This window comes from Serinus canaria, chromosome 26, assembly GCF_022539315.1.
Source record: "Serinus canaria isolate serCan28SL12 chromosome 26, serCan2020, whole genome shotgun sequence".
In the NCBI taxonomy this organism is placed as follows: domain Eukaryota; kingdom Metazoa; phylum Chordata; class Aves; order Passeriformes; family Fringillidae; genus Serinus; species Serinus canaria.
Genome location: NC_066339.1, coordinates 5,269,709 through 5,297,661, shown reverse-complemented (window position 1 = coordinate 5,297,661; position 27,953 = coordinate 5,269,709). Strand labels below are relative to the sequence as shown.

Sequence of the window (27,953 nt, the reverse complement as noted above, 5' to 3'; positions counted from 1 at the left end):
ACAGACACCTCCAAAATTACTTCTTAAAAAAAGGAAGTTATCTTTTCTTAGGTACTGTGCTAAGTCATGATTTGAAATATTACTGCAACAAGCAGAGTCACAGACATCAGAACTGAAATGTGAAACTACAAAATCAATTTCTAAGACATACATACAGACACAGATCAGGTAATCTGATTTTCATCTTTAAAGCTCTGTGCATGAAACTGTGCAGGGGGGGAAGGTACCAAAATCTCAAGGTTTTCTAAATGCAGTGAGAGAAACCTAAACATGAAAACACAACATAGGTAGGCAGGAGAATCACATCAGAGCTCCCAGCTATGATTCTGTGCAGGTTTTATGTGACAGGACAAGGTCATTTAAAGAAAAATGAAAAGGCCAAGGATGGTTAGGGTAAATTTGGCACAAGAAAGTCCAGTTGAGATTTCTGTAAATAATCCTGGGGGTGCCAGGTTCCCAGGAATTACCTGGACTGGCTGACAGCTCAAAACCCTGGCGGGTCCAGGAGAGGCAGGGGACGGTGCACGAGGTCCCAGCATCCAAGTGCTGTGTGCTCTGCTCACTGCAGCAACTCACCTTGGCTCCTGTCACCTGTCAGCTTTTCCAACCTACCTTACTCCCTGTAGACTACATTTCATCTCCTGCCAGCTCTTCAACAAGACACATTCAGGAAGAAGCTGGACAAGGGTTTTTTGGCACATTTCAGGGTACTCCGAGGCGTGCTGACAGCTGCTAGAGGTGCTGCCCTCTGCAGCGCAGTGAGCTGGGGGTGGGGAGGAGCAGGAGGGCTGCCCCAGCAGCCCCTCACAGGTAGGTGGCTGGGATGAAGGGGTTGTCCCCCTGCACTCGGCTCAGGTGGATCATGGCTCGGTCGTAGGCCACCTGCACCGACTTGCGGATGCTGGTTTTGCGTCCCTCCATCATCTTCAGCTTGTCCACGGTGTCATCCACACCCAGGGGAAAGACTTTGTCCCGTGGCAGCCACTGCCTGCAGCAGAGAGGAGAGCACAGAGCTGTCACCTCCTCCCCAGGAGCAGTTACACCCACGTGATGAATTTATTCATCATCACCGCCCCACAACGATGGTACAAATGTTTAAATCCTTGCATTAGACATAGAAGAAGCCCCTGCAGCCAAAATGCCTTCTGAGCACAGAGCTCTCTGCATGTTTGAATCCCCCAATTTACATGTAACATCACCATAATCCCTCTGTGCTCCCACATCCCAAAGATCAGGTTGAATCTTCTCGCTCACACTCACCACGGAGCCGTGTGCACACACTCACCAGGTTCTCTTGTTGTCAAAGAAAAGGACAAGGAAGAGTTTTTCTCCTGCCTCTGTCTGCCTCTGCTCCCCCAGCTTCAGGACATCCATGGGGGGCACAGGGATGGGGACTCCGTTGTGCAGCAAACCCTCACGCGGCATCTTGGGGTCGATAATCTGGGGACACGGGGGGAGGACATTTAGCACAAAACCCTTCCAAGCAATGAACAGAATGAATTATTCTTCTGGTCTTTCAGTCTATCCAAGCTAGACAAATTAAGGCTACTTTGGGTGGGTAAGCAAAATAGCTTGTTTTCTAAAAACATTTCATTCTGAGGCTTCCCCTGTGGGAGGGAAGCCAGTCAGTCCCAAAGCCAGGAACCCCCTCTTGAAAAAAGGATCTGTGTGGCTGTAAATGCACTTACACTAATGTGTAATTCAGTACAACCTCAGTATTATTCTCTTCAGCAAAGGATTTCCCTCCCTCACACCAAACTCCAAATCAATGCAATGCTCCTGCTGTACTCCACAGGCAAATGTGATTCCACAACAGCTCCATTCTGGAGCAACTCAGCTGACATCAGAGGCATTGCTCAGATTTACACTGCATTAGATCAGAACCAGGCCAAATATTCTGAGACTTGACAAGCAGTGCTGGCTCCATCAAGCCAGAGGAACAGAGACTACAGTAATTTTGAAGATAAGTCACAACAAATACATCAGTGCTCCCTCTATAAAGCACAAATGTCCATGTGCACATTTGTGCTATGTCAGCACAGGAGAAGAAAACAGCAGAGGGTGGCTGCAACACTCAGTCTGTTCTTCTTCCCCTCCTAAGGGCTTGAAAAAGTAGATTGGCTTTGACATTGGCCATCTGTAGGAATTTATTAAGACACTTTGCCACCACAACAGACTGCTACAGAAAAAGCCTTTTTTGGAGGCAGTCTCAGTGGTTAAATCCATTCTAAGGCACAGTTTAACTCTGGCTGTAGCCACGTGGAGAACTAAAACTGCTTTGGCTGATCCATGGATGGTCCCTCTCTTGGGCTCCCACTTGGAGTAAGAGCATGGATGAGGGTCACACTTCCAGCAGAATCTGCCCTTTTTGATGGCATTAATAGATAAATATCCAAAGGCAGATAAACACTAAGAAATAACATTCAAGGGACCTGCATAGATGCTCATATTTAAATCAAACATATGGTTGTTGCAAGAGGATGTAGACATGGCAGGGCCAGCTGGGCACCTACAGATGGAGCTGTGCTCACCAAACAGGAAAATGTGCAGGCAGCAGAACCTAGTGCCTTTGTAAAATTGAGGTTTTCTCATCCCCACAGTACTGATGACTTTCCTCAGAGCAGAGGAGAGTGAAAGAGCTCCTACCCCTGACAATGACAGACCAATGTTTTATGAATCCTCTGCAAAGCTCTGAAACAATGAACACAGGGAAAATTCACTGTGCAAAGGGGAAAGCAGAAAAACAAAAAGCAGATATTACATAATTTTGGGAAGTTTTCCTTTTCTGTCTGGTTACAGTGCACAGCAGAACTGTGTTCTGGGCTGCCTGAGCTGCAAGGTCAGGCTGTGGAAGAGCCAGAGGTCACTTACCAAGGCAGGGTAGGAGGGATAACCACGGCACTTGGCCCACACCAGCTCCAGGGGCTCCAGCTCAGCCTGGCTCTCAAAGGACATCAGGAGAGGCCTGCCTAAGGGACAGCAGGAGACACAGCTTAGGGGCTGGTACCAGCAAGAGGGTGATGAAAACACAAGGAACCACACTGTCATCTTACCCAGGCCTCATCTCAGTAGCAATCAACTAAAACAGATGAACAACAGATGAACTTGAAGCACATTGACAAGACAAAAAGGAAAATCACTTGTTTGTATCTGTATGAACTGGGTGTTTATGATAAAACTCAGCATGTACCAAACTCCAGCCTTCTTTGTGCTCTGGCAGGACAGTCAGGTTCAGCACTAAGATAAAGCCACAGTCTCCTAAATCATGGGTCTGTGCATGCATGTGGCTTCACATGAACTCTATTTCAATACAGAAATGCTAATTAGACTGGGTCACTGAAATCAAATGGATTTGGTTATAGATATGAAATGGGCCAGTCCTGGTTCTGGGAAAGGAGTAATCTTCCTTAATAAAAATGTTATTATGCAATAACCTAAATGTGTAACAAAGCAGGTAACAGTGCCCAGGCAGCTCCAGCCTGGGTAGTTTGTGCAGGACTGGCTCCTGGTGTGCTGTGAGATGTGTTCCCCCTGGTTCAGGTGGGTGCAGAGCAGGGGGTGCTGGGCAGCAATTCTCACCTGAGCCACTGAAATCAGAGTCTCCATTCACACCCTCCAAGAGGGGCACCCGAGAAAGAGCCGGCTTCCCTCGGCTCCGCTTGGGAGGCACCAAACCACTGTCAGGAAAAATGCAGGGCATTAGGAGAAAACAGAGCTGCTCCTGAATGGAATAATTGCACAAGTCATCCACAAGACATCAGATGTCAGGTGCTTGCTTTAAGGCTGTTCAATCATGTTTGAAGTGCCCAGTTCTGCTCAAACCTCTGAGAGGAAGAAGGCAACTGTTTAGTAGCTGGTAGAAGCTCAGCTTTACCTGCAGTGCTAAACTGAAAATTTAAATTCAAGTTTTTCCAAGTTTTGGTTCCCAAGAACTGCATCAGCAGAGAGGATGTGCATGCACTGAGAAAGAGCAGTGTAACACACACTCACTTGCTTGAAAAATCAAGCACTGCTTTTGGGACCTGCAGCTTAAGAGGACAGGATGAAAACTCAGCAGCTTTTTGTGTTTTAGAGTCAACACACAAGTAACTAACAGTCTGGGCTGGGTATGGAACTAAGCAGTCAAAGAAGAGAATCAGAGAGACTAACCCAGACACAGAAGGTGTTTCAGGAACAGTTCTGCCTGGGCCACTCACCTGCAGGCTTCAAACACCAGCCCACTGCCCAGGGCAGAGCGTTTCCGTGCCTGTCGCTCCCCGTCGGGGCAGGAGGGTGAGTGCTGCCCGCCCTGCCTGTGCTCCTCCCCGTTCTCCAGGGAGCACTCCAGACCCCTCTGCAGCTTCACACCGTTCTTGGCTTTTTTAAAAAGGACCGATGTCCGCCGGCCCACGCTGCTGAGGGCGGGGCTGGCAGGGCTGTCCGCAGGGGGCAGGGCCAGCCCGTTGAGGCCGTTGTTGGACAGCAGGCGTTGGAAAGCCTGGCTCTCCTGCTGCAGAGCCTTCTTGTCGAAGAGCTCCCTGTCCGACACCATCCTCTTCTGCAGCTGGTTCAGGGACCTGCTTTCACTGATGGGTTTGAGCGTTGGAGGGTCCTGCAGAGAGTCCAGCTCTGAGAGGGTGGGTGCGGGTCCTGTGGGCTCCAGGGTTGGAGGGTACGGGAGCTTGGCACCATCTCCTAAAGGAACAAAGAATCTGCTTGAGCTTTTTGTCAAGAGTCATTCCCAAAACTACCAACAGCCATCCCCACCTTTCACTAAGGTCACAGGAGAAACAGCAGGCTTTGACTGCTGACCAGCACTAAAGACCTGGAATCAAAACCCTGCTGCTCACCTTTCTCCCCTTCCTCATCCCCGTCCCCGGGCGATGTCTCCAGCCCCTCCCGTGGCACAGTGTCCCCGTTGGGCAGGGCCTTGCTCTGCTGCTGGGCCAGTTTGTGGCGGATGGAGTTGATCTCGCGCCGCAGGAGGCGGATGCGCCGCGTGCGGGCGCCGCTGGAGCGCATGGTGCTCACCGTGTCCAGCTTCTCCAGCAGCTCCTTCAGCTGCACCTCCAGAGACAGGTGAGCCCGGTTCTCTGGGACCAGGATGTTATCCACTGCAGCACAAGAGATGGGAACAGTGAAGGGAAGGAGTAAGGCTTTTTGGAGAAGCATCTGGGGCCAGTGCCAGGCCTCATTCCCTCTCATGCTGTCCATGAATCGATCACTTTAGCCTGGGGATTTAGCAGTCTAACTCTGGAGCTTGGAATTCCTTCTTTGGATAAAAAGCAGCTGATTCAACTTGCACTGTCCCTCAGTTCCTGTTATTGCCCCAGGGGCAACAGTGAAAGGACATGTCTGAACCCCACACAGAACAGTTTGTGGTCTAGGCCCTTGTCAGAAACCTATTTCTTTGTCAGATTAAATGACAAAATCAGACCACAAACATAACTGGCCAAAACGTAACATATTTTCCATTCCTCTGGCTCTGCTGGAGGGCTGGCATCCACTGGAGCAGGACAGACAGCTGAACACCTACCCAAATTTCATAATGACTGTCCATCTGCACCCAAGAGGGTTTCAACACTTAGGAGCCAGATGGCACACTGCAAGCTCTGTGTGCTTGATGGCTGTACTAAGTTTAGCCAAGTTACTCAACCAATGCTTTGGAGCTGCATCTCAAGGGGGCTGTGGGAATGGATGTGGTTGTGTTGGGAATGGAAAGTCTCAGCTAGAAGGATTGCTTAGGTCCCAGTTCCTTCACCCTCATCACCCCCTTTCAGCCCTCAGTGCTCCATCTAACCCAGCTGCTGTACATTTTGCCAGTTTACAATGAAATATATGAGCTTTCCCCAGAGCAAAAAATCCCAGACCCAAGTTTGCACTGCTCTTTAAAATATTGAGTTTGTACAACATTCCTGGCACAAATCAAAGAGCACAGGCAGTTTACAAGGCTCTGCCAACACAGATATGCACTAGGAGAGCTGGAGCTAAGCTGCACCTAGCTCAGAGTGCCCAGCTCACCTGAAATCCCACTCTCTAGGGTTTCTAAAGGAGCTCTATGTGCGCCTAGGTAAACAAATGGACAGGAAAATCCTCGTTTGTAGAATGGCTACAATTTCCATGCAGGCTGAACAACATGCTCAGAACAAAATCTATGATCTGCCTGAGGGGGAAAAAGCCACCAATCATTACTCACCATCCTCCCAAGAAAAGCGGTAAAAGTCGTGGGGCTTGGGCGACTCAGGCAGGTGAATCCCCACGCCAGTGTCAAAGCCGATGCTGTCGGCCTGGCGCCGCGCGTGACGCAAAATCGCTCCCCCGAGGTCCCGGAGCCGGACAGCTGCTCGGTGGAAAATCGTGTCTTTAGCATTATACCTCATGCAGTTGGCAACTATAAGGTTAAAGTCTTCCTCAAACTCATCCAAGGTTCGGTACAGGTGGGACTCCAGCTTCCGCCTCATGGTGGAAAAATCCATTGGGTTGGAAATGAATTCCAGGTAATCTGGAACCTAAACATATAAAACCTGTACAATTACAAAAACCATTTACTAGCCAACCAGAGCGCACCCATCACAAGCACTCTTAATGCCCTTTCCACTGGCAAGGGGCAGCAACAGATGTTCATTTCTGTGTCACCCAGGCAAGGCAGACATGCCCTGGCTCTGCAAAACATTACTCATCCAAAATGTGCTAAACTCTCAGAAAAAAATACCCTTTTTTTGTCCTGGACACATCATGAGACCTTTTTGAGATAGTTTTCAGTCCACCAGCAGCTTGAGACAAGGTGGTTTGTGCTTCTGCCCAGCAATCTCTCATCTACAACCCACTAAGCACCTTTAGGAAAGAGACTTGCCTCGTTTAGGTTAACAGGCTCTGTGAAGATCTGGGCAGCATCCTTCTCCTGCAGCAGGTCCAGGGTTGTGCGGAGCAGGACATTGAACGGGGTCAGCTGCAGCTCCATGGCAGCCTGCTGCACCTTGACCTGGCAACAGAACACAGCCATGAGGACACTCACCAAGGACAGGATCTGTGAGTGGTGTCTCCCTCCAGATTCTTCTGAATCATCCCCCCAGCTTTACTCAGTGGTGGAAATCTCAGGCCAGCATTGTTGTAGAACTTCTGGCAAACACCTTGCACTCTCCATGTACATTGCCCAGTACAATCCTTTCACGTGGGGAACTCCTGTTTATTCAATCTCACAAAGCCAAAACAAGAGGAAACCCCAGGAAGTTAAAGGACACTACAATTAAAAATGAAAAAAGGCTTTTCATGCCTGGTAAATTATCCTGGAGAACTCCCTGCCTCAAGATATTGTTATTATGCCAATTAGCAACATTATATAAAAATTAAAAGTATGCAGGCATTTGTATGAACAACAACATCCATAATTAGACTAGAGAGCAAAAACAAAGTTTAAGACATGAGCTCTCAGACTTCAAGGCAGAAACCAAACAACAGTGATTAGATGTCTGCAAATTCCTAATCCAGTTCCCTCTATCCTTTAGGAAGTCTCTAAGACTGCTTGATTTCAAGCAAACAAGTTGTAGCACTGAAAATCTCCTGCATGGAAAATCTATTCAAAGAATACTGGAACAAGATAAAAGTATTTATTTGTCCTTTAATATCTTCATTTCTTTGATCTTATAATCACTTGTTATGTCATTAAGTCAACACTTCAGTAACAAAGGTAAGCAAGTCTGTTTACACAAAGCAACCTGCATTTGATGTGCTCAGCAACAGACTGCATCAATGAGAGAATGAATTTAGACAAAGAGCACACTTTTCCCCAAAATGCAGAGAGAGCTTGCACGGGACTGAAGTTAAGAGCAGGAACTTGACAGAACTCCCTACCTGCTCCCGTTTGAGCTTTTCCCTCTTTCGGATGAGCTCGATGAGCAGCCGAGCCCGCTCCAAGTCATGCCGGAGCTTCTGCCAGTACTTCAGCTCCTCCTTCACTGCACTCGTCTTCTCATCCTGCTCCTTCTGCAAAATATGAGTGGGGTGGGATAAAAAACACCACAAGCTTCCTGTGTTTCCTTCTTTTTCTAGGAATCCTCAGAGAGCTGCTCTCAGAGTCTTCCTCTTACTGCCTTGTCTCTTGTTCAGGCCATGTCCCCTCCTTCCTCCATCATTTAGCTGTCTAACAGAGAGAACATCAACTTTTCTAGATTTTACCTTATCTGTGAAATTACCCCAAATTATCCTGCAGCTTCACTCTGGGAACACACTTCAGTTTGTGCTCACTTACAGCCTCCCTGCTTTTACATCCAAGTTTATTACAGAGGCCGGAAATTTTTCTGTGCATCGGAGCAGCAGCCCAAAGCACTAACTCAGTTCTTCAGGCATGAGCACACCAAGAGGAGACAGAGAGTCTGATGTTTTCCTCCCTCCCCAGCCATGTGCTAAGCTCAGCTCCTGCTGGAAGGCAGGCTGTGAGTCGAGGGGAGCAGTGGGTACCTGCTCGGCGTTCCTCTGGGACTGCAGGTGCGAGTGTAGCCGCCGGATCAGGGGCACCCCGTTCCTCGCCTGCCGCTTCAGCAGCCAGTAGTTGTGCAGCCTCTGCATGAACTGGTTCTTCCTCTGCAGGGAGAGCCCACTGCAGATCTTGTTCAGCCTGAAGGAAGCACAGAGTGTCATGGAGCCAGCTGCAAAGCAGCCATGGCTTTGCAGACCCTAGGGTCTTCTGACGAAGCTTTGCAGTGTTGTGTCAATGCTTCCTCTAAAGTACACACAATCTGGGACAATGTGGGATATCCTCACATGCAGACAGATGTGCCCCCTTTTCATACTGGAGGGTCCCACTAAGCACTTGCCACAGCACAAAGTAGGAAATCATCAATTCAGCTCCAAGCTTTAATTTCAAAACTACTTCCGCTGTCAAGAACCTTCCAGGGGCCATTTAAGTTTGATATTATTAATCTGGAGCCTGGGAAATTAACTTGACAGGAGTCCAAGAATAATAGATCACCTATTTCAACCTTTGCTTACCATTCTTATCTTACACATGGTGCCTTATCAGCCTATCTGTTAAAACAGACACATCAACAAAACAAAAATTCAGCACTACCTAGTTCTGCATGAGGGAGAGCTGGGAGAAAAATACAAAAGTACAGCCAAAGTCAAAGCTGCTTGCAACACTGTCAGGTTTGACATGCTCTGTAGTAAAAGGAGGAATTAAGAAAGTATGAAATGAGATCTCAAAAATTTTAATAGTGTGATGACCCCTACCTGCCTACCAACCTCTAATGCCTCAAGTATTTTAAAAATGCCTCCATGGTGGATGGGTGCTTGCCACTAGGGACCACCACAGTCTGCATTATACAACAGCTTGAGATCAGCAAAGTCAGAGAACCACAGTGACACTCAGAAGAAACCCAGCCACAAATTATGCTGCACAGCACCCTGAAAACAGTTATTGCTAAAGCCTTGACTGAAGATTCAGTGTTTCCAAGGTCAACAATGAGAGGGACTGAGTCTTTAAAACAGACTGTGTTCAGCTACAGCTGTCCAACTCCTTCCCTAAACCTGCAACACTCACCTGTAAGAGGGAATTTGTGCAACGGTCACCACGGGCATGGACGAACGCCCTTTGGTCACGTCACCAGGCTCCTTTTTGATCTTTTGCTTCAATTTCACTTGGTTTTTCTTCACAGACCCTTTGGGAGGGCCAGAATTGACTTCCTCCTCTTCCTCCTCCTTCACAGTGACCTCCTGCCAATCACCACCAGCAGCTGGACACCCTCTTCTCACCATGCCAGGCGGGGAGTGGCTCTCACAGTAGGCAGTCTTGCGCACGGTGAACGTCGTGCCGTTGATGCTGGTCTCCCTCATGGGCTCAATCTTCATGAAGAGACCGGCTCTCTGTGCACAGGTGACATGGAAGGCAGTGTAACAGTTCACCTTGTGGCATTGGATAGCAGCTCCCATGCCCTTCTGCTTGCAGATACAGCATGTGAGCTTCCACCGAGCTGGAGGGATGTTATTGATCCCTTCGATGGGCTCCAGGAACACTGTGTTTGCAAAGCAGACCTCTGGGATCCAGATGGCACAGACCACGTGGGCCCAGCGGCCATCACTGGTCTGCTTGAAGGCTCCCCCTTTGTTTGGGCAAAGGACACAATCCACGGGGCGAGAAGGGGACTGCAAGCAGCAGCGGCAAAGCCACTGCCCCTCGGGGATGTAGGGCACGCCGTAACACTCCTGGTGCACGGCCAGATTGCAAATGTCACAGAACAGGATGACATTGCTGTTGTGACACTCATCGTCCATGCAGACACAGCAGAAGGCATCCTCATCGATGAGGGACTGCTGAGCCCCGTTGTTCCGGCTCTCGAGGTACGACTCCTTTTCCAACCGATCCACCAGCAGCTCAAACGTGTCAGCAGAAACTGTCCCATACCCATCAGCCCTTCTCTTCTCATTGACCATCTCCAGCCATGCCAGATCCTCCTCATCCATGTCATACTCCACTTCTACGTCAAGGTCCTCGGGAGGCTTTTCAATGTACCGGTAGTAGGCAGCAGGGAGGGGAGGAGCATCTGGCTGGCTGAAGGAGTCCACCACACGGAACTTGGGCTGGGGCAAGTGCAAAGATATCCCTGGCGCATGTTTGGAGCAGGACTCCTTCTTCTTGCCTTTGGAAGGTGCTTTCTTAGATTTGGAAGTGAAGAGGGGCTGCTCACTGTTCTCCTTGTTGCTGTTGCACTCGGTGATGTCCTGTGCTGTCAGCTCATCCTCGGTGATGAGCTTCAGGGGGTCGTAGATGCTGATGCGGTGGAGGCGCCCGTCGATGTCCACCTCCACGATGCGCTGGGCCTGTGCGTAGGTCAGCGTCTCGCGCGTGGGCGAGCACTTGAGGCTGTAGGGCGAGGGAGAGCGCCTCCCCTCCAAGTGCTGCCGGCACCTCCTCCGAGGTTTCCTCATCCCTGTGCTCCAGAGACCCTGGCACACAACAGGACAGAGGACAGGGTAAGACAAGACACAAGCAAGAAGCAGCACAGACTGAAAAACTCAATGCTGCAATAGAGAGAATTTCTACCAGAGACCCCAGCAATTTCAGGCTCACTGCGTCTTTACACCTTAGATACAGGCAGGTATTTGATATATCAGCCATTTCCTGCAATGTGTATCAGAGCAATGCACAGCACCCTCCAGCTTCCTCTATTTGCACCTCAGATGCACATTCCACCACACCACCAGTGAGAAAAACTCAAAATAATTTGACAGCACAATATACAAACAAGTCTGCTGTGCACCCAGATCAGCAAACCATTCAGATCCCCTGAAACTGAAACAAATTCTTGCACCATTCACATATCAAACTCACACAAACCAACAAGTTCTCCTCTGCTCTTTTGCCTGTGACTTTTCATTTATATCCCCAAATGTGCTGGATGTTTTCCAGATGAAAAGGAAAGCTCCATTCACATCTTATGAATGCAGTTTCCAATTTAATTTTTTTTTTGGTCAGCTCCAGATGAGAAAACGAATGGTTCTCCCTCAGTTCAGGAGGGAGCTCCTCCAGGTTTCACAGCTCAGGGCTGCCACCACCACCCCTTCCATTCTGACACTGCAGATGCAAAAAAGTCCCGTAATGAAAAATCATCCTCCAGTTTTGCTTTTCCTTCTGTCAAGGGTCACAAAGAGAACCAGAGGATGAACTGAGCAATGCAGCAGAGACCAGATGTGAATCCCTTCTGCTCTTCCACAAGGAAGCAAAGAGGGATAAAAAGGCAAGAAGCAGCATGGATCCCAATGGACTTACAGGCTCTGGCATTAGCCCCTCTGGAGCCACAATTCCCATTCATCCACCTGAGCCACCTGGCTATGGAGAGTCCACAGGGCTACAAGCAGGAAAGCAGCAGACAGCTCCCAGCACCAGGAGCTGTGAAATGGCATTTGCTCAGAGCCTTAACTAAAAGCCCCAGCCAGCTCTGCCCGCACAAACTGCTAATCAGCAAGCCAGATAATTAGCTGAGAGTCGGCTGCTGACATTAAGGAGGTGCCTGTCAGAGGGGAGCAGAGGAGAAGCCTGGGGAGATGGTCTGAGGGAGGATTCAGACATGGTGGCAGCAGCTCGGTGATCGGAGGGTGAAGGAGGGAGCTGGCAAAGAGGGAAAGCAGAGAGGAAGCCAAGTGAGTAATGCAAGAGAGAAGGGCAGAGTCAAGGATGGGAACATGACTTATGGGAATAAACAAGCTGAGGCTGAAAGAAGTCAGAAAGGAGACAAAGAAAAGCAAATGTAAATGCTCTGTGAGAAGATAAGACAGCCCAGAGCTTATCTGTTGCTATGCAGAGGCCTGAAGCAGTACCTCACCCTTATTTAAAGCAATCCACACATCCAGTTCCTTTCTGTGGGACCCACAGACAAGGAAACACACCACAAACCCACAATTTGTACTCAGCCAATGCAGTATTTGTGCTCCATGAAGGACATAGTTCCAGAAACTCTCAACTGTGTGCCACAGCAAGGAGCATCTCACAGGACCAGGGCCTACAAGAAGTCCAAGCTTATTCCAGAAAGAAGGAGCAAATTCCAGCAGCAATACTTTTTCAAGTACTGGTTCTGTGAACCATGAGATTAAGCTATGATATCACCTGTGCCTTAAGAAATAAATTGTCTCTGGGAAAGATTTCCAAACTCTTCCCTGCAGCCACAGAAACAAGCTGCAGGTGCCTGTTTCAGTATGCACTCCCATAATGATGGAGCCTGTAAATGCAATTTTACCTCATATGTAAAATATAAGATTATAATTTCTGCCCTGATGCTGCTGTAGCCAAGTCAAGCATGGGAAATGCACCAGGCTCGAGAGAGGCCCTCCCTCTGGAATGGGGAGGGTGCGAGACGGGATGGGGATGAAGTTTCAGGTATAAAGTCAGGGCTCAGCAACAGATGGGGTACGCCATGAGCGGTGTCAGATCTCAGCAGCGACTGAGGGAACGGTGACATGCCCTCGGCTGTGAGGCACAGGCGGGAGCTCCTCTCAGGAGCTATCCCGCAGGGAACTCCAGTAGCAGCCAGCGATCTGAGCCAAGGCACAGCAGGGACTCGGACAGAAATGAAACTGTCCCGGGGAAGGAGGAGGAGATGAACAGCGGCGGGACGGAGCCAGGGCCCAGACCCAGTGCGGGACCGCTTCTCCCCACGGCGCTGCCACAGCCACCAGAGAGCGCGAGCGCAGCAGGGCTCGACGGCCACTGGCTGCCGCCGCCGTCCATCACAGCGCCATCGCCAATAGCAACGCGAGGGTCTGCGGGGCTACCGGCGGGTGCGCTCGGCCCCGCCTGGGCCAATCGCGTGGGAGAAGGTGGGCGGCGCCCCCGCCGCGCCGCGAAGACGGGGGGGCCAAGATGGCGGTAATGGGGGGGCCCGGTTGACACGGCGCTGCCTATTCCCCGTCCCCGGGCGCTCTCCGCCGCTGCCCCCTCCTTGGCGAGGGATCGCGGGCCACTCTCGCCGCACGGAGACGGAGCAGGGACGCGGGAGAGGCCCGCAAGCTGCGGCGCACCGGCCTCCCCAGCTCCTTCCCGCCCGCCCGGTCACCTTCCCGCGACCCCGGCGCGGGGGTGTGTGAGGGAGGAGAGACCCCTGAAGGAAGGGTGTCGCGGCCTCCCGCGCAGAGCTTTACCTGGCCGGCTCAGCGCGCCGCTGCCGCGGCTTCTCCACCGTTGCCGCCGCCTCCTTTTGGGGGGATTTTTTGTTTTTGTTTTTCTTTCCTTTTTTTTTTTTTCTTTTCCTTTTTTTTTTTTTTTTTTTAATTCTCTCCGCCTCCCCCTCCCCTCCCCCCTGGGGCGGACGGGCTCACCCAGCCGGCGGCGGGAGGGGAGGGCACAAGATGTCGGCTCCGTCCGCTCCGGCTACTGCCGCCTCTTCAGCGCCGCCTCCTCATTGCCGCTGCCGCTGCTGCTGCCGCCGCTGCTCCCGCCGCTGCTCCCGCCGCTGCCGCTCCGGCCCCGGTGCCGCTTCGCCCCCCACCACCCTCACCTCCCCCCCGCTCCCCCCCGGGGCTCCAGCGCCCCCCACACTCTCGGTGCTGTGGAGGCGGGGGGGAGCAGGGGACACACGCTCAAGATGGAGGCGGCGGTGGCGGCGCGGGCCGGACGAGCGGCGGGGAGAGGCGGCAGCCAGCGGCCAGGCGGGGGAGGGGGCTCCGCGCTCCGCTCCCCCCGCGGGCAGGCACCGCCCGCCCCTCCCCGGTGCCTTCCCACACCCGGGCCGCGCCGAGCGGGAGGCCTCCGGGGGCTGGCGGTGACGGGAGGGCGGGGGGTCCCTCCGCACTGCCCTCATGGCTTAAGCAGGGGTTGCTGCTGCCCGTGTCCCCCTCCGTGGCTGACGAGGCAGCACTGGGGAGCCGCGGCCTCCCGGAGGCCGGAGCGAGCCAACCCTGCGCCTCGCCTGCCCCCCACATCATCGCGGGGCTGGGGTTTGGGAGCTCCGGTACAGCCGTGCGGGCCCATCCCAGGCCGGTACCTCACAGCCGGGAGCCATCAGGCCACGAGAAATGAGATGGGGTTTTTGTCCCGGGCTCGTTTGGGGTGTCTTCATTTTGCAGCCCAGTTTTTTTTGCAGGAGGCGTGGGGTCCCAGGAAACACCCTGAAGCGCGGTCAGGTGCCAGAGTCCAACCCGGCTACACTCCCAGAGAACCTTGGCCTGCCACAGTTAGTATAAACAAGCAACATCAAACAAACAATGTAAATAGCAAGAGCCTGTATTTATTTTGTAGTCCAATATTTCAGGTCCATATGGCCTCTTCACATGCAGAGATGTGAGGGACAGTGAGAGAGGGACTGAGGGTATTTGAACGAGGAAGAAGTGAAGTTAGCAACAGAGATAAGAATTGAGATAGGAATTGCAGAGGCTCCCACACTTACTTTTTATAGAGCATGGCACATACTTGAGCATATGTGTGTTCCACCTCCCACTCTGTGCAGAGTATTGCATAATATCACCATCTGAATTTATAGAATTAACTGTTTTAGAAAGAAGCAAAGAATGTTGTTTTCCCTCATTTACAGTCCAGCTGGAGATCTTTTGTCTCTTAACGTATGTTAACCATGGAATCTGAGAGCATCTAGTCTGTGACAGTCTGTTTTGCAAAGTACTCAGGTTGGACCAGAGCTTGCTGCAGCTTTAAAAGCAAAGAGAAAGATGTTACTTACTGCTGAACAGTCTTTACATACCACCTTTGAAGTATACACTGTGTATTTATGGGGTATACTTTTTTACAGGTCTGCTATTTACATATCAAAACTTGAAAATAAATAATAAGCTATTCTTGTATGAAAAATAACATATCAAGGATTTAGAAATAAAGTCCCAATACTCTCACTGATTTACAAAGGATCTCACCCTCAAAAGAGCAGCTGTGTAACCGTATGGTCCTAGCCACGAAGGATAAAACAAACCCTAAAACAACCTACAGCTGCATTTGCTTCCTAGTTAAACAGTAAATAAAATAATTTCAATAATTGATGGGCGACTTCAAAGGCTGAGAGAACTGGGTTTGTTCAGCCTGGTAAAGAGAAGCTTTGGGGTGACCTAATTGCAGCCCTTCAGTACCTGAAAGGAGCCTACAGTAAGGGTGAGGAGAGACTTTTACAAGAGCATGGAGGGACAGGGCAAGGGGGAATGGTTTCAAACTAAAAGAGAGGAGGTTTAGATTGAGTAATAGGAAAAAAATCCTCTGTGATGCTGGTGAGGCACTGGAACAGGTTGTCCAGGGAAGCTGTGGTTGCCACATTCCTGGAATTGTTCAAGGATAGGTTGGATGGAGCTCTGAGAACCTACTCTAGTGAAAGGTGTCCCACAGCAGGGGACTGCAAACAGATGTTAAATCCCTTCTAGCCCAGACCATTCTGTGATTTTCCTTCTTTATGTGGGAATTTTAACTGGGTTTTGCTTGATTTTTTTTTATAGGTCCAACTTCTGCAAACTCTTTAATTTTTGACCTCAGTTTTGAAACTTTATGCTCAAATTTGCACTGGAATTAGCTTATTATAATATTAGGTTCCCTATTAAGAACAGTGGGATGATTTGTGCACAGAGATGTCCAGACATCTCTGATGACTGAGGGCCGTGTGTTACAACATCAAAACAAGTTATTCATCATTTTGTTTTATATCAAAGCTGTGGAACTAACGTGTTATTTGAGAAAACGTTCTGAACTCTCAAATCCCAGAGGCACAGCTTAATTCAATTTCTTTGCTGTCCCAGTTTTTAAAGGGTGCAAGTGCAAAATTATTTGCTCCAAATGAAGGCAGCAGCCAAGACACCTCAAACAGAGTTGGGCACCTTCATTCATATTACAATTTTCTCCATGTTTAGTCAAGCATATAAGACATACTTTAAAAGGGAAGAGAAGTACCATTTGGAATTGAGAGCTGACCTTTTTCTTTGTTGATTTATTAAGCCTCAAAACTGACTTATGTTTGTATCTCTCTTTGGCTGTTTGTTCTGCTGCTGTTTTCTTTAGAATTGTCGAAATCAGAGCAATTGCTAAACAGGTCCCTTGAGCATTAAAGGTTAAAACCTGATATCTCAAAAGTGATAAGCCTCATTTGCCATGTATTTTCAGTGGAATTTTATATACATATTTATAACCCTCTTCAGCCTCAATAACATCAGAGAGGTTACACAAGTACCCAGCACTACCTCCTCAGTGGTCCTTATTATTTAATCTCAGTGTCCTCTAATTTTAAAACATTTTTTTTTCGGTTGAAGTATTCTGAAGACAGATCTGAAATTATGGTTTATGGCAGGGAACTTTTATTTTTCCAGCCAAACCTGGCTAAAAGAAGTTAACTCACTTTCATGTAACAGCAAATCAATGAGGGTTGCAAATATACTAACCCTTCAGTATTATTTAATGGAGTGCATTCCAACAAAAAAGGAGAGCTGACTGAATCAGCTGTGAGCCAGCACCAGCTGAACATCACATTAAAAGCTGTGTAAGCTCATGTGCTCAGAAAATGGCCTTGTAGACAGAAATCAGGCAAAAACATCCCCTAAACCACATTCACCTGGAAACAGTGACATTTTCAGTGTAGATTTAGACTTGATGATCTTAATGACCTTTTCCAACCTGAATGATTCCATGATAAGTACAATTAGTGCAGTGAGTGTCCATCCTTTTGGGGGGAAAGCAAATTAGTAGTGGCTATTCTGGTCTTCATTCAATCTTTCATGTCTTGTTTCTCTCAGCTGTGAAAAGAAAAACAGCCATAATCACGTTTCCAGCCAACACTCTGCTGACCCACGATACAGGAAAAATGCAGAGGATTAGGAACGCTTTCCCTGGTTGCTCAGGCAACAGCAAGACATGGGAATATGAAAAGGTACTACCATCCTTTTTACAGAATCTCACTGGAGTTCTCAGACATGTTTATAATTTTCCATGTTTTTCTTCTTTCCCATTGTCACATACTTAAAACATGAACATTATTTGTTTAGTCTACTACCTAGAGTGTGAAAATGTTAAATATAAAAACAGATAATCTGTCTTTTTCCTACAGGATAAAATATGTAGTTTTCTAAAAGGCTGTGGAAATTTTCAAAATTGTGCACTGAAAGGTTTCTAGGTGGTATCCAAAACACAGCTACTATTATCTCTCTTTAAAAAATCCTCTAATTTTGTGGCATCTCTTAAGAAAATAAAATAAATATTCCTTCATCTGCTTTTGCTTTCCCACTTACATGTGCAAATAACAAATAGGCCCCATAAAGTTGCAACTTCACAGACTTAATTAACTGTCAAAGTAAACTTACATAGAAAGATTGTTTCTGAAGGCTTTATCTTGCAAGCTAAAAAAAGATGCTTCGAAGTCATAAATGAATGTAAGAATAGCAAGTAAATAGTATTCCAAGTTAGACATCTGTAAGTTATCTAAGACAGGCACAAAAATTCCATCCATATATCTGTGTAAATTTATATCATAGAAACTTAATACAAACAGCAAACATATTTTTGGCTGGCCTGATTTATGGAATTTTGGACCACTTAATGGCTGAGGGATTTTTATCTCTTGGTTTTGTGTTTTTAAGTATGTAAACTATACTTGTAATGAAAGGAATGTCCATGAATTATGTGTCAGTGTGAGTCATCAACCAGGCACTGCCTGCACCTCTGCATGAGGTAATTTCTGCTTTGACTCACAGTGTCTGTCAGGGTCACACACTCCCTCTCCGTTCTGGTGCTGATTTTGAAGGATCCCAGCCTTGGCCTGAGTCACTGGCTCTGTCAAGCAGGTGGTTTTCAAACTCCTTTCAGGAAATGTCAACAGGATTTCCCCCCACCTCTCCCTTCTCCTGGCTCATTGCTGTTCATTGAAACACGTCCTCAGATGCCACAGCAGCACTGGGATGGTTGGTCTGTACAGATACTCTTTCCACTACCAACCTGCTACATTTTCTACTGTCTATTTTGAGTTCTTGGCTGATACATACCACAAAAAACCAAATATACATACACCTCCAGGGTTCCTGGGCTTACAGAGCACCTGCTCCCCACATTTGTTGGGGTATTGGGTAATCCTTTTGCACAGTGTTCTGTCACTGTATGGGGTTGGTGGGTGAATGAATGAAACCAGAGCATGGAGCCCACACAGCAGCTGTTGGGATTGCTCTTGCAATTTCAGAGCATTCAGGGTAAGTGTAAACCTACCAAAAAACCCAGTCCCTGAAACTGGGTGTATACTCGGCAGAAAGACTGATGCTGAAGAGCCTTTATGTGCTATCCCTTAAACAAGTGAGTCTGATGTTTGCAGAATTGTTCTCACACCTGTTTGTATCACATGTCCCCAGTGCCTCTTCATGCTTGTCCTCTGCTCAGACAGACAATTCCCAAAGGACATTTTAAATTATTCTTTACAACTGTGCAAGTCCCTTTTCAACTACCAGCAGACTGCTCAGTACATTCCTTTATCATGAAGGTGTTTTCTCCCTCAGCCATCGTTACTGAGACAGAGGACTCTTCAGGTCTACCTATCCCTTTTCAAAGGAGGGCAAGATGATTAAGAAATACCCTGCATTCCCATTTAGTGGTTCATGAGTTCTGGCTGAATCTGGCCTTAACAGATGACTTTGACTTTAGAGATTACTTTCTGCACAAGAAAACATTGAATTTCCAGGGAATCGAGGACACATCACAACAGTTCTGTGCTCACTGTTCCTACCTAAGAGAGGAGTGCAGCAAAGGCTTTGTACATGACCCAGACAGATATGAGCCAAGAGAAACCTCATCTTATCATCATGGACCATGTGTGCAGCTACATCAGGCAAACATCAACACCATCCTATCAAAAGGCTGCAGTCACTGCAGGGTTATCCCTAGTGCTGCATGCCATGAGCTGCAGCAGGGAGGCAGCCAAGCAACATGACATCACTGTCCAGCTCCCAGTGGAGAAGAGAGATCAGAAAATTCTGGAAATATTGCAGTTTTTCCTTACTTGTGGTCTGTACAGCAAAACTGAACATTACTTAAGAAGAAAATTAGAGAGTACTGAAAACAACCTGTCTAAACCAAACCAAAAAGAAATCAGCAGCTATAGAAGAGGGGGGGAGTTGAGAATTACTGTATGTATTACTGAGGTCAAATACGTTTCTCTAGTCCTGGGGACTCTGAGCTCTGATACAGAGAAGGCACTTGGCTCTTGGCACAAATCCCTTGGGATGGACTTTGGAATGACTGGCTGAGCTTGCCTGATCACCCTAGGGAAGAAGGTGTTGCAGTCCAAAGGTGTTATCACAACAAGCAGCTGTGCCTGCACTATCAAGTGACTGTATTGATAAGCTGTGGATCTGCAGATACTCCAGTTTCAGCACAGGCTGGGAAACGTCCTGCAGATCCATATTCAAAGTCACTTGTGCAGCTGCTTGCCACTCCCAATCTTTTACTGTGGGAAGTGGCCTCGAATTCCCAGGCTGTGTTTGCTGCCTGCAGTGAGGAGGAGACAGCACCAATCAAATCCGAGGGAATTAAATAAGCAGGGGAAAATAAATGAAAAAAGGAGGCAGTGGCTCTTTGGAGGGGAAGCAGCTGAGCAGAATTGTGTGTATAGGATGAGAGGATGAGTTTGTAGCTGCTCTGAGCACATGCTGACCCCTTGATGCCCTGGAGCTGACACTGTCCCAGCAGCCTTGCTCTGCTGGGTGCTCTGTGACTGCTCAGGGAACCAGGACACAGCCACAGTGAGATTGGTTAAGGTCTTGTTATGCTGCAATTCAGTATTTCTGATCCTTTTGCTTAGGACTCACTTCCTAGTCAATTTTACCTTTTTCTTTACCTCATCCATAATTGATGTACATTCATAAACTCTGTGCTTGAAAAGACTAATGAGAAAGAATGAAACCCCTCCTCTCTCAAGTGGACAAATACAGGGGGGATAAACAGGAAACAACAGGTCAAATTCTCTCACTTAGAGTTTCAACAAGAATATATTTGTCTCTTATGTCAAAAATTGTCTGGGGTGCTTCCCCTGTAGAAGAACAAAGTCCAGTGCCCACAGCATGGTGTCATCCTTGTGCTGGCACATAGAGAGAGGTCCCACAGGCCAAAAGTTGGCCACCAGCAGCACAGTGTGGAATGGATGTGATGTCATCAGGGAGAACTGAGTCCCAGCCACAGCTGCACCTGTCGCTATAATGACATCCCACTTCTCTTCTTTGAATCCTTCCGTGCAATGGGACTGAAGGTCAAGATCTCCTTGTAAATGTGCTCTTGAAAAGCAGAACAAAATAACCATTAATGTGTGATTTTAGAGGACACAAATAACAGTTGGAGTGTTGGATGTGCAGAAAAAGGCATTCAGCGGCAGCTGAAAGAGACAAAGGAGAGAGACAAAAAAAGTCTGCCTGAAGAGCTGGAGGGATCTTTGCTGAATGGATAAAAGCAAGAGATCTGTGCCCTACCATTGAGGCATCAGCAGGCAATCACAACGTTACTCAGCATCTGCACAGGAAAGAAAGAGGGGTAGGAGAGTCCCATGCTAGACAGACACCTCAAAGAAAATCAGCTTCTTACTTTTCCACTCCTCTATGGAAAGCTTTTCATGTTCCAGAGAATCATCATAGGAGTGTTGTGCCTCTGTCTCCTCCTCGATATCTCGGAACTGGTCGAAGTAGGGGTGAGCCAAGGCCTCTGTTGCTGTAAGGCGCTTTTCCACATCCAGCTGCAACATCTTGTCAAGCAGGTCCACAGCTGTAGAGGAAGGGAACAGGGCTAGGCAAGGTGCAGGGGAGCACAGGCACCCTGTGCATGAACCCTGCAAGTGTGACACAGCTATTTCATCTCCAGACCTGAACAATGAAGACAATCCTCAACCCAGCCAAGGCAGCAAGGGGATCCCATCAGTGGAGATGCAAAGTCTGCCCAACAACAGCCTTAGGGAGCTCTTACTAACAGAAGTTAAATTGTGCAGAAATAACAAATTAGATCTGAATAAGTCTTGCTGCACAGATTGGGCTGCAGAAACATGAGGAGTAAGCCAGTAATCTCAAGATATTTTTAGTTTTAATAATTTGCTTTCATTCAGAGCCCTGCATCTCAAAGGAGTCTAAACATGAGTAATCTGTGTAGAAACCTATACATCCCTGCTTAAGAGGAGGGCAGGAAACTCAGATGCTGACTAGTCTGTCAGCTCCATTCCCACTTGGTTTTATTAATTTAGGACTTTCTTCCATTCAGTTTCTAGAAGAGTTTTGCTTGCTGTCACCTCTAACCTGCCTGGGAAGAGAGCTTTTTCTAAGAGATTAATTTTTACCCTGAAAATTTCACATCAGCTGTCTATTAAATATTGCTAGATCCAGGTTCTACACAATACTTAAAAATAATAATTTTTTAAAAAGTAATAAATGGCCAAGAACAGCAGAACATCACCATTGTAATGCAAATAAAAGATAATTCTGCTTTTAACTGATGCATATTTTCCTTGAGGAAGGGCACAAACTGCAAGGGAGAAAAGTAGCAAGAAATTATGAGGAATAGAAATAAAGTTGGGGCTGTGGCAGTCAGCTTGCCTCATTTCCAGCTGTGAAAACGCATGAGAAATGCTGGAGATTACTTACCCTGAGGATTGGCTTTAGGGAAAAGCACAGACAAATCCTTCTTGGGGATTTTAGGAAGGGACTTGATATAACTCTTTGCCTGAAGGAGCAAGGAAAGCACAGTTACTGCCTGTGGACAGGTGTGAAATACAGCTCTCAGTCTCAGCATATGAAGAGAAGAGCAAAGCATTCCAGATGTCCCATTTCAGCAAACAGTTTACAAGGAACTATTTTTATTGATCAAAACAGAGAAGTACTTCTGTTTTAAGAGCCAAGCAGGAGAACAGAGAAGATTGGTGGTTTGCTGGGGCATCAGGCACCTCACATGGGAGTCCCTGCCAAACACAGCCATTCCCAATGCAGCACCAGGTCCATCAGATGTGCCACCAGCACAGAGAAATGCCTTCCTTGCCATAGGAAAAGAGCATTTCCCTGCTGCTGTAGAGGCAGCAGCTCTCCCATGCCAAACACAAGTCAACCTCTTCCCCTGATGTCTCTGCCAGTAGGACCCAAATCCATAGGAGCTTTCTTACCGCTTTGTCCTCCAGCTTCTCCAAGAAGTCCTCTCCTGGATGCCCTGTTACTTTCAGGATCTGGGTCAGTTGATCCAGGTCTGGCAGCTGTGTTAAAGATCACCCTCTGAGGAGCAAACCCCACCCCAGCTCAGCCTGTGAGGGTACAATGAACTCATGATACAAACCCACCACAGTCACACAAGTAGAGATTAACTAGCCTGGCGAAAAGAGCTCCAAGCCTTTCTTCCTGGAATGGCATTTCCATCAACAGATAATTTTTCTGGCACAACTATGCCAGGACACACATCCATGGGCTTGGAAGGATGTGCAAAGCTTTGGGAATGGCGCTATGGCCACACAAGGTTAAACAGCTGATGAGGAACCACACCACCACAGAGGTGCATTTCTGAGGTCCCCTTCTATTTTCCTCCCCCAAAAGACTGGTCCTTGTGATTACCTCCTGAAAAACCAGCCTGACACCTGTTTTTCTCAGTAGACTCATTCATAAAAATCCTTCCACACAAAGAATTATTACTCTGCTGAGGCAAAAGGTTTAGCTTGAAAGGATACAGTCTTTTCCTTTAAAGAGTGTTTTCCCAGTCAGCATTTCTGCCATGATACAGCCAATAGACCAGATATCCACTGTTCAGAGAGAAAAGGAGGGAGGGGGGGAAAAAGAAAGAAAATAAAATTAAAAAAAAAAATAGAAAGGCAGCAGTGGTTGCTGGGGCTGCCACTTTTGCTGTTGCTTGCAGCAAACACTGATTTAAATTTCACTCCCACCCTCCTATGTTCTTTCTATGCTGCTACAATCTCAGCTTTCATAATTTCCTGCAAGCAGCAGCTCTGGGAGTTGTGCAATACCTCTGGGACCTGCTCTGCTCCAGGGAGCACTGATGAAAAGGAGGAAAAACAGCTGGACAATTCAGTGAGATTTGAGCCAGCAGGATCCCCCAGCTCATCACCAGGGAGTCACATGCTGGGGCAGGGCTGCTCACCTGTCTGGTTGTAATGCATCCAGTTCAGGATGACCTCTGGGGCTCTGTACCACCGTGTGACCACGTAGCCAGTCATCTCAGCATCAGCCTGTCTGGCCAAGCCAAAATCCAAGATCTGCAGTGCCAAAGGAAGAATAAGGAGAAGGGAGGGAAGGAGAGAAAAGAGGAATCCTATGGGCAAGTGAGACTCTACTTCTAAGAGAAAATGGAGTAGCTCCAATCAGATAATAACAAAGCTCCAACTACACCACAGACACCCATAGGATGGTTCAAAGAATTAATATGGCTTAATTCCACTGTAAATTGCAAGCCAGCTGCAAATGCTGTTGTCATGAGAAGACCCTGCTGAAAGGATCAGTACTTTGTGCTCCCTGGAAGGTCACTGCCTTTCTTGAAGCTTAAGTTTTGAGTCAATGTGCTTCATTGGAGTTGGTCTGTGACCTGGTGGTGAAGGCGTGTTCCCAGGTCACCACAACTCACCCTTTCCTATAAGAACACCTTGCAGGTGACACAGCATGGCCTCTCCCTCAATGCTGGAGATGAACAAGCTTGACCCAACCTTTATGGGCAGCAGAGCCACTCCCTGAAATATACATTACAGAAAATGCATGCTAGAGCAGCACTCCAGCCAGCAGCAAGCAAACTCTTCAGAGCAACCCTGAAAATGACTTTGTCTGGAATCACAACCACAATGTCCATGAGAACCAAAGGGCAACTGCAGTTACCCTTCAGGGATCATTCACCTGCTGCACGTATTGCTCAGCAGTGCTGAATTTCTCTAGGAAGTCATTACACACTGCCATCTACGAGGATTACAGTGACAGAAGGCTCATTTGAGGTCCTGTGTCCTGATTCAGCAAGTGACATCAGCAGGGGAGTATTTCCCACTGCTGCAGCTGCCAAGGAGCACAACTCCTGGAATGGAGGCTCGGGAGGAAAGAGGAAACATGACAGTGCCAATTTCTTGCTGGCAGAGCAGTTCCTCCACGAGCTGATGTGCTGCAAAGTGCTGCTTTGCCACCTACCTTCAGCTGGCAGTCTTCATTCACAGCCAGGTTACTTGGCTTCAGGTCCTGCAACAGATAGGAGCAGAAAAATTGGATGTTTCAAGCTGCAATACATCAACACAACTCTCAGGTGAACCTCTTGATGGGATCCCATAACACCCCAGGTCCAGTATCAATTCAGCAAATGACTGAATAAACACCATGCCTGCTATACTGTACAGCATTAGATTACTATTTTGTTATTTTCTGAAACAGTTTTAATTCAAAAAGCATCATAAAATGCTTCTCGGCTCATCAGAAAATACAGCAATTTCTCAAAATGCTGCAGGAATTAGTAAATCCAAACATATATGGGGTGTAAGATGGAAAAGAGAGCAGACAGGATGGAAATTAGAGCAGACAATGCTATTAGTGAAATGGTGGTTAGGAATTTATTAACTTTATGACTATGCTGTGTTTCTCAGACAAAAATCAGAATAAGAGCACACATGAACTTACCCTGTGGACAATGCCAGCTGAATGAATATACTGCAATAAAAAGAGGAGCCACAATGTGATCACCAGCAGACAAAATTTTCTGTTCTCCAGTAGAGAAACGAGAGCTACAAACAAGAACTTGCTGAGAACAAACCTCTGCAGCCTTCTACAGGTCCCTGGTCCCTAGGGCAGCAGTTTGAAAGGAAATTTCTGCCCCAAACTACTGACAGTAGTTACAATGCTACTGCCAGTCTAAAGAAGATGCACAGAGCAGAGGAGGAGGGATGAAGCAATTGCTCCTCAGTGCAAGTACAACAGCTTCAAACTACCAAAGTCATCAAGGTTACAGCAGATGACACGAGAACATGGTTATTTTGGGTGTTCAAAAAAGTAATCTCAGCCCAAAAACATAAAATTGCAAAGCTGACTTCAGGGTTTTTAGCATACAAGTCAAACCTTCTGTGTGTTCTTCCCCCCTTTATTTAAACTGAAGGCAGCAGTGACCTGGGGAGAGGTGTGATTGAGGTGATCACATTGATGCCTGTGAGCCACTGCTGTGACTCCAGGTGAAGGATGTGAGAGGACAGCTGGAAAGCTCTGTCTTTACATTCCAGAGTTTGCAGGGATTCCTTTCAGGTCCCTCAAAGCCAGTTACAGAAACATATTCCTTCCATATGCTCCTGAATAGAAAATCATTCCCTCTGTCCTCTCCCCTGAGAGCCTCTGTGACAGGTTCAGGGGAGCTCCTGCTACTGCCAGTCTCTCCCTCTCTGTGCAGAGTTTTGCTGAGGGTTTGGGCAAGGCAAAGACAGAAGCAAGTGCTGCCATGGAAAAACCATCCCAAGGCCTGTGGCTGCTGATTACTTTGATACTGACTGATGTAAGCCAACACTCATTTTATTGATGTGTGCTGGACCAGAAATGGTTCAACAGCCAATACCTGTTCTGAGGGGATGCTATAAACTCCCCACATCTTCCTGTACAGTATTTGGAGGGGAGTTTAGTTAGGGTCAACCCAGAGGTGACACACAGAGGAGACACAGGGAGGCACTAAACTCCTCCAGACCCACCTACCTTCAGCCCTTTCAGCATTTGGTAGACCAGGTACTGGATCTTTTCATCACTGAATTCATGTCCCATGATCTTTTGTAAATCTGTCCGCATGTATGGCATCACCAGGTAGCTAAAAGGCAGTAAGACAAGGCCCTGAGTCTGGAAGAAAAATGCAGGGGACCAGGCTAGCCTTGTTCTCACTTGGTTTGGTTTTTCTGGCTGTGTAAGGAAGATGAGTTGTTGTGACTGTTCCTGGCTAACTAGCTCATCCTGCAGAGGAGTTGGAATTTCAACCTGTTCTGAAAATTGCTCTTTCTCCTCCTCTGAAATCAGATATCTGATGTCAAGTAAGAATAAGGATTTTCAGGATTCTGAATTAGTTTAGACCTCAAGTGAAGTTCAATTTTGGACAACCTTTCACCACCCAGGAGCTGAAACATCTCACACAGCAAAGCAGCTGCATTGGCTCCCAAATTGGTCATTGTAATGTTCTCCAGCCCTGCCTCAGAAGACAACACCCAGCTTTCTTCAGTACCTGCCTGCTGAGGCTGCTAATTAATTGATGGTCTTCCTGCAGGAACTGCTCTGAGAACCTTCACATGCTCTTCCTGCAGGCTGCTGACACTCAGCCATCAGCCAAACCCCAAAGCCAGGCACACACTGCTCATCTGCAGTGATGGGGAAGGAAAAAGGACTTGTCCAACATGACCATGAACACAGAGGAAAAATGCCAAAAAAATTAATTGAGAAGAGCCAGAATCAAGAGGAAAAGAAGGACAGATCTTTCAAATTCTAAGCTTAATTGCCCTGAGGCCTGATGAGCAATACTTCTCCGATTCTGAGTGCAGCCCCTTAGCTCAGCAGTCACACAGTGACATGGATCACCCTCCGTGTGATGCACCATGGAATGTAACACATCCTCATTGCACAGGTTGGTCTGTGCTGCTGTGGTGTCCCAGCTGGGAGCAGGGGTGGGATCTGTTTACGTGTTCTGGGTGTGTCAGCCATGGGAGCTGAGGTGTGCTCTTGATTCTCTGCGTTATTTGGGGATGCCTGGGTTCTAGTCTGGTCCCTTTGCACCTCAACCTTCTCTGTTATGCTGCTGCTAAGACACATCTGTCTTGGAAAATAATTAAGTCTACACAGAGCAAACAACTCTAGACTTACAAGTCCTGGAACCCCTGGTAGGAGGCAGTGGAGGTGAAGACATCAAGCAGCCCAATGACCTGAGGAAGGAGAGAAGCCCACATTTAAATCTGGAAAACATTTGCTGTGCACATAGCACTCATCAGCTCTCCACTGGCAAATGCACGTGGGTGAACACAGAAAATTCCATCTGAGGAACCCAGGGACTCCTCACTGACGCTGCATAAATGTTTTGCCTCTTACTAATACCTGGGCTCACCCATTACACACCTGCTCCATCCTGGGCACAGCAAACAGGTCACAGGTAAACCCTGAGACAGCCTGCACATACCAAATGTCAATTAAAACACAGGTGATGCCACCAAAAGGACTTGCTCCCAGGTGGCAAGGAAACAGCCCTTGTGTCAGCAGGAAGAGGAGAAATGAGCACTCACATTCTCATGCTGCATGTGCTTCAGCAGCATCAGCTCTCTGTAGGCCCTCTTGGCAAAGATCTCTGACTGGAACGGGCGGCACAGCTTCTTGATGGCCACTTTCTCCCCCGTCTTCTTGTCTATGGCTGAACTGCAGCAGGCAAAGAAAAAACCATTCTGATGTCAGTAGAACGTTTGAACAGATTCTGCAACCCCACAGGTCAGCTCCTAGAGAAGAGTTGGTTCCTGTGCTTGCAGAAGGACAGCAGAGAAAGGTCCTTTGAGGAGCTCAGTGGAGCTCTGCACACAGAGCCCTGTGTGGCT

At 47.8% G+C, this 27,953-nt stretch overlaps 3 protein-coding genes across 11 annotated transcripts in view; 1 reads left to right on the top strand and 2 right to left on the bottom strand.

Moving 5' to 3' along the window:
• Positions 1-329: 329 nt before the first annotated feature.
• On the bottom strand, positions 330-12,354 carry BRPF3 (bromodomain and PHD finger containing 3). Its single transcript, XM_050985081.1, has 12 exons — positions 11,744-12,354; positions 9,518-10,920; positions 8,437-8,593; positions 7,831-7,962; positions 6,833-6,961; positions 6,176-6,488; positions 4,830-5,093; positions 4,197-4,674; positions 3,580-3,677; positions 2,872-2,969; positions 1,286-1,440; positions 330-988 (listed from the first exon to the last, which is right to left on the bottom strand). Exons 1-12 carry the CDS (start codon positions 11,780-11,782, stop codon positions 805-807), a joined length of 3,450 nt encoding a protein of 1,149 aa, XP_050841038.1. The 5' UTR covers positions 11,783-12,354; the 3' UTR covers positions 330-804.
• A 19-nt stretch (positions 12,355-12,373) lies between these two features.
• The window catches only part of LOC115484595 (collagen alpha-1(I) chain-like), a 20,467-nt gene continuing 4,887 nt past the window's right edge, over positions 12,374-27,953 (top strand). For 2 of the 8 annotated variants that reach the window (XR_007780106.1, XR_007780105.1), the window contains exons 1-3: positions 12,374-13,546; positions 14,550-14,639; positions 17,182-17,315. Coding sequence is in view for 1 of the 8 variants with exons in the window: in XM_050985086.1 (XP_050841043.1) it covers positions 13,068-13,336; positions 14,550-14,639; positions 17,182-17,263 (441 nt within the window). In the remaining 7 variants the exon portion in view is untranslated. Of the gene's footprint in view, positions 13,547-14,549; positions 14,673-17,181; positions 17,651-26,647; positions 27,232-27,953 lie in introns of those variants that run through there. The other 6 variants (XR_007780104.1, XR_007780107.1, XR_007780108.1 and 3 more) reach the window with 6 other exon arrangements.
• Positions 14,674-27,953, bottom strand: part of MAPK13 (mitogen-activated protein kinase 13) — a 16,341-nt gene continuing 3,061 nt past the window's right edge. Inside the window, exons 2-13 of one of the 2 annotated variants that reach the window (XM_050985083.1) lie at positions 27,651-27,780; positions 27,238-27,296; positions 26,092-26,200; positions 25,039-25,068; positions 24,559-24,606; positions 23,534-23,648; positions 23,106-23,177; positions 22,554-22,633; positions 22,042-22,120; positions 20,999-21,175; positions 20,609-20,694; positions 14,674-17,181 (exon numbers count right to left, since the gene is read on the bottom strand). In XM_050985083.1, the coding sequence (XP_050841040.1) occupies positions 20,615-20,694; positions 20,999-21,175; positions 22,042-22,120; positions 22,554-22,633; positions 23,106-23,177; positions 23,534-23,648; positions 24,559-24,606; positions 25,039-25,068; positions 26,092-26,200; positions 27,238-27,296; positions 27,651-27,780 (979 nt within the window). In that variant the 3' untranslated portion in view covers positions 14,674-17,181; positions 20,609-20,614. Of the gene's footprint in view, positions 17,182-20,393; positions 20,695-20,998; positions 21,176-22,041; positions 22,121-22,553; positions 22,634-23,105; positions 23,178-23,533; positions 23,649-24,558; positions 24,607-25,038; positions 25,069-26,091; positions 26,201-27,237; positions 27,297-27,650; positions 27,781-27,953 lie in introns of those variants that run through there. The other variant, XM_050985084.1, reaches the window with a different exon arrangement.

Excerpts from the sequence above, each read along its gene's own strand:
- BRPF3 (XM_050985081.1), bottom strand. The coding sequence starts at position 11,782 with ATGGGAATTGTGGCTCCAGAGGGGCTAATGCCAGAGCCT. Across the intron at positions 4,675-4,829 it reads GGATGAGGAAGGGGAGAAAG|GAGATGGTGCCAAGCTCCCG; the intron begins GTGAGCAGCAGG and ends TTGTTCCTTTAG. Across the intron at positions 2,970-3,579 it reads CTCTGATTTCAGTGGCTCAG|GCAGGCCTCTCCTGATGTCC; the intron begins GTGAGAATTGCT and ends GCTGTCCCTTAG.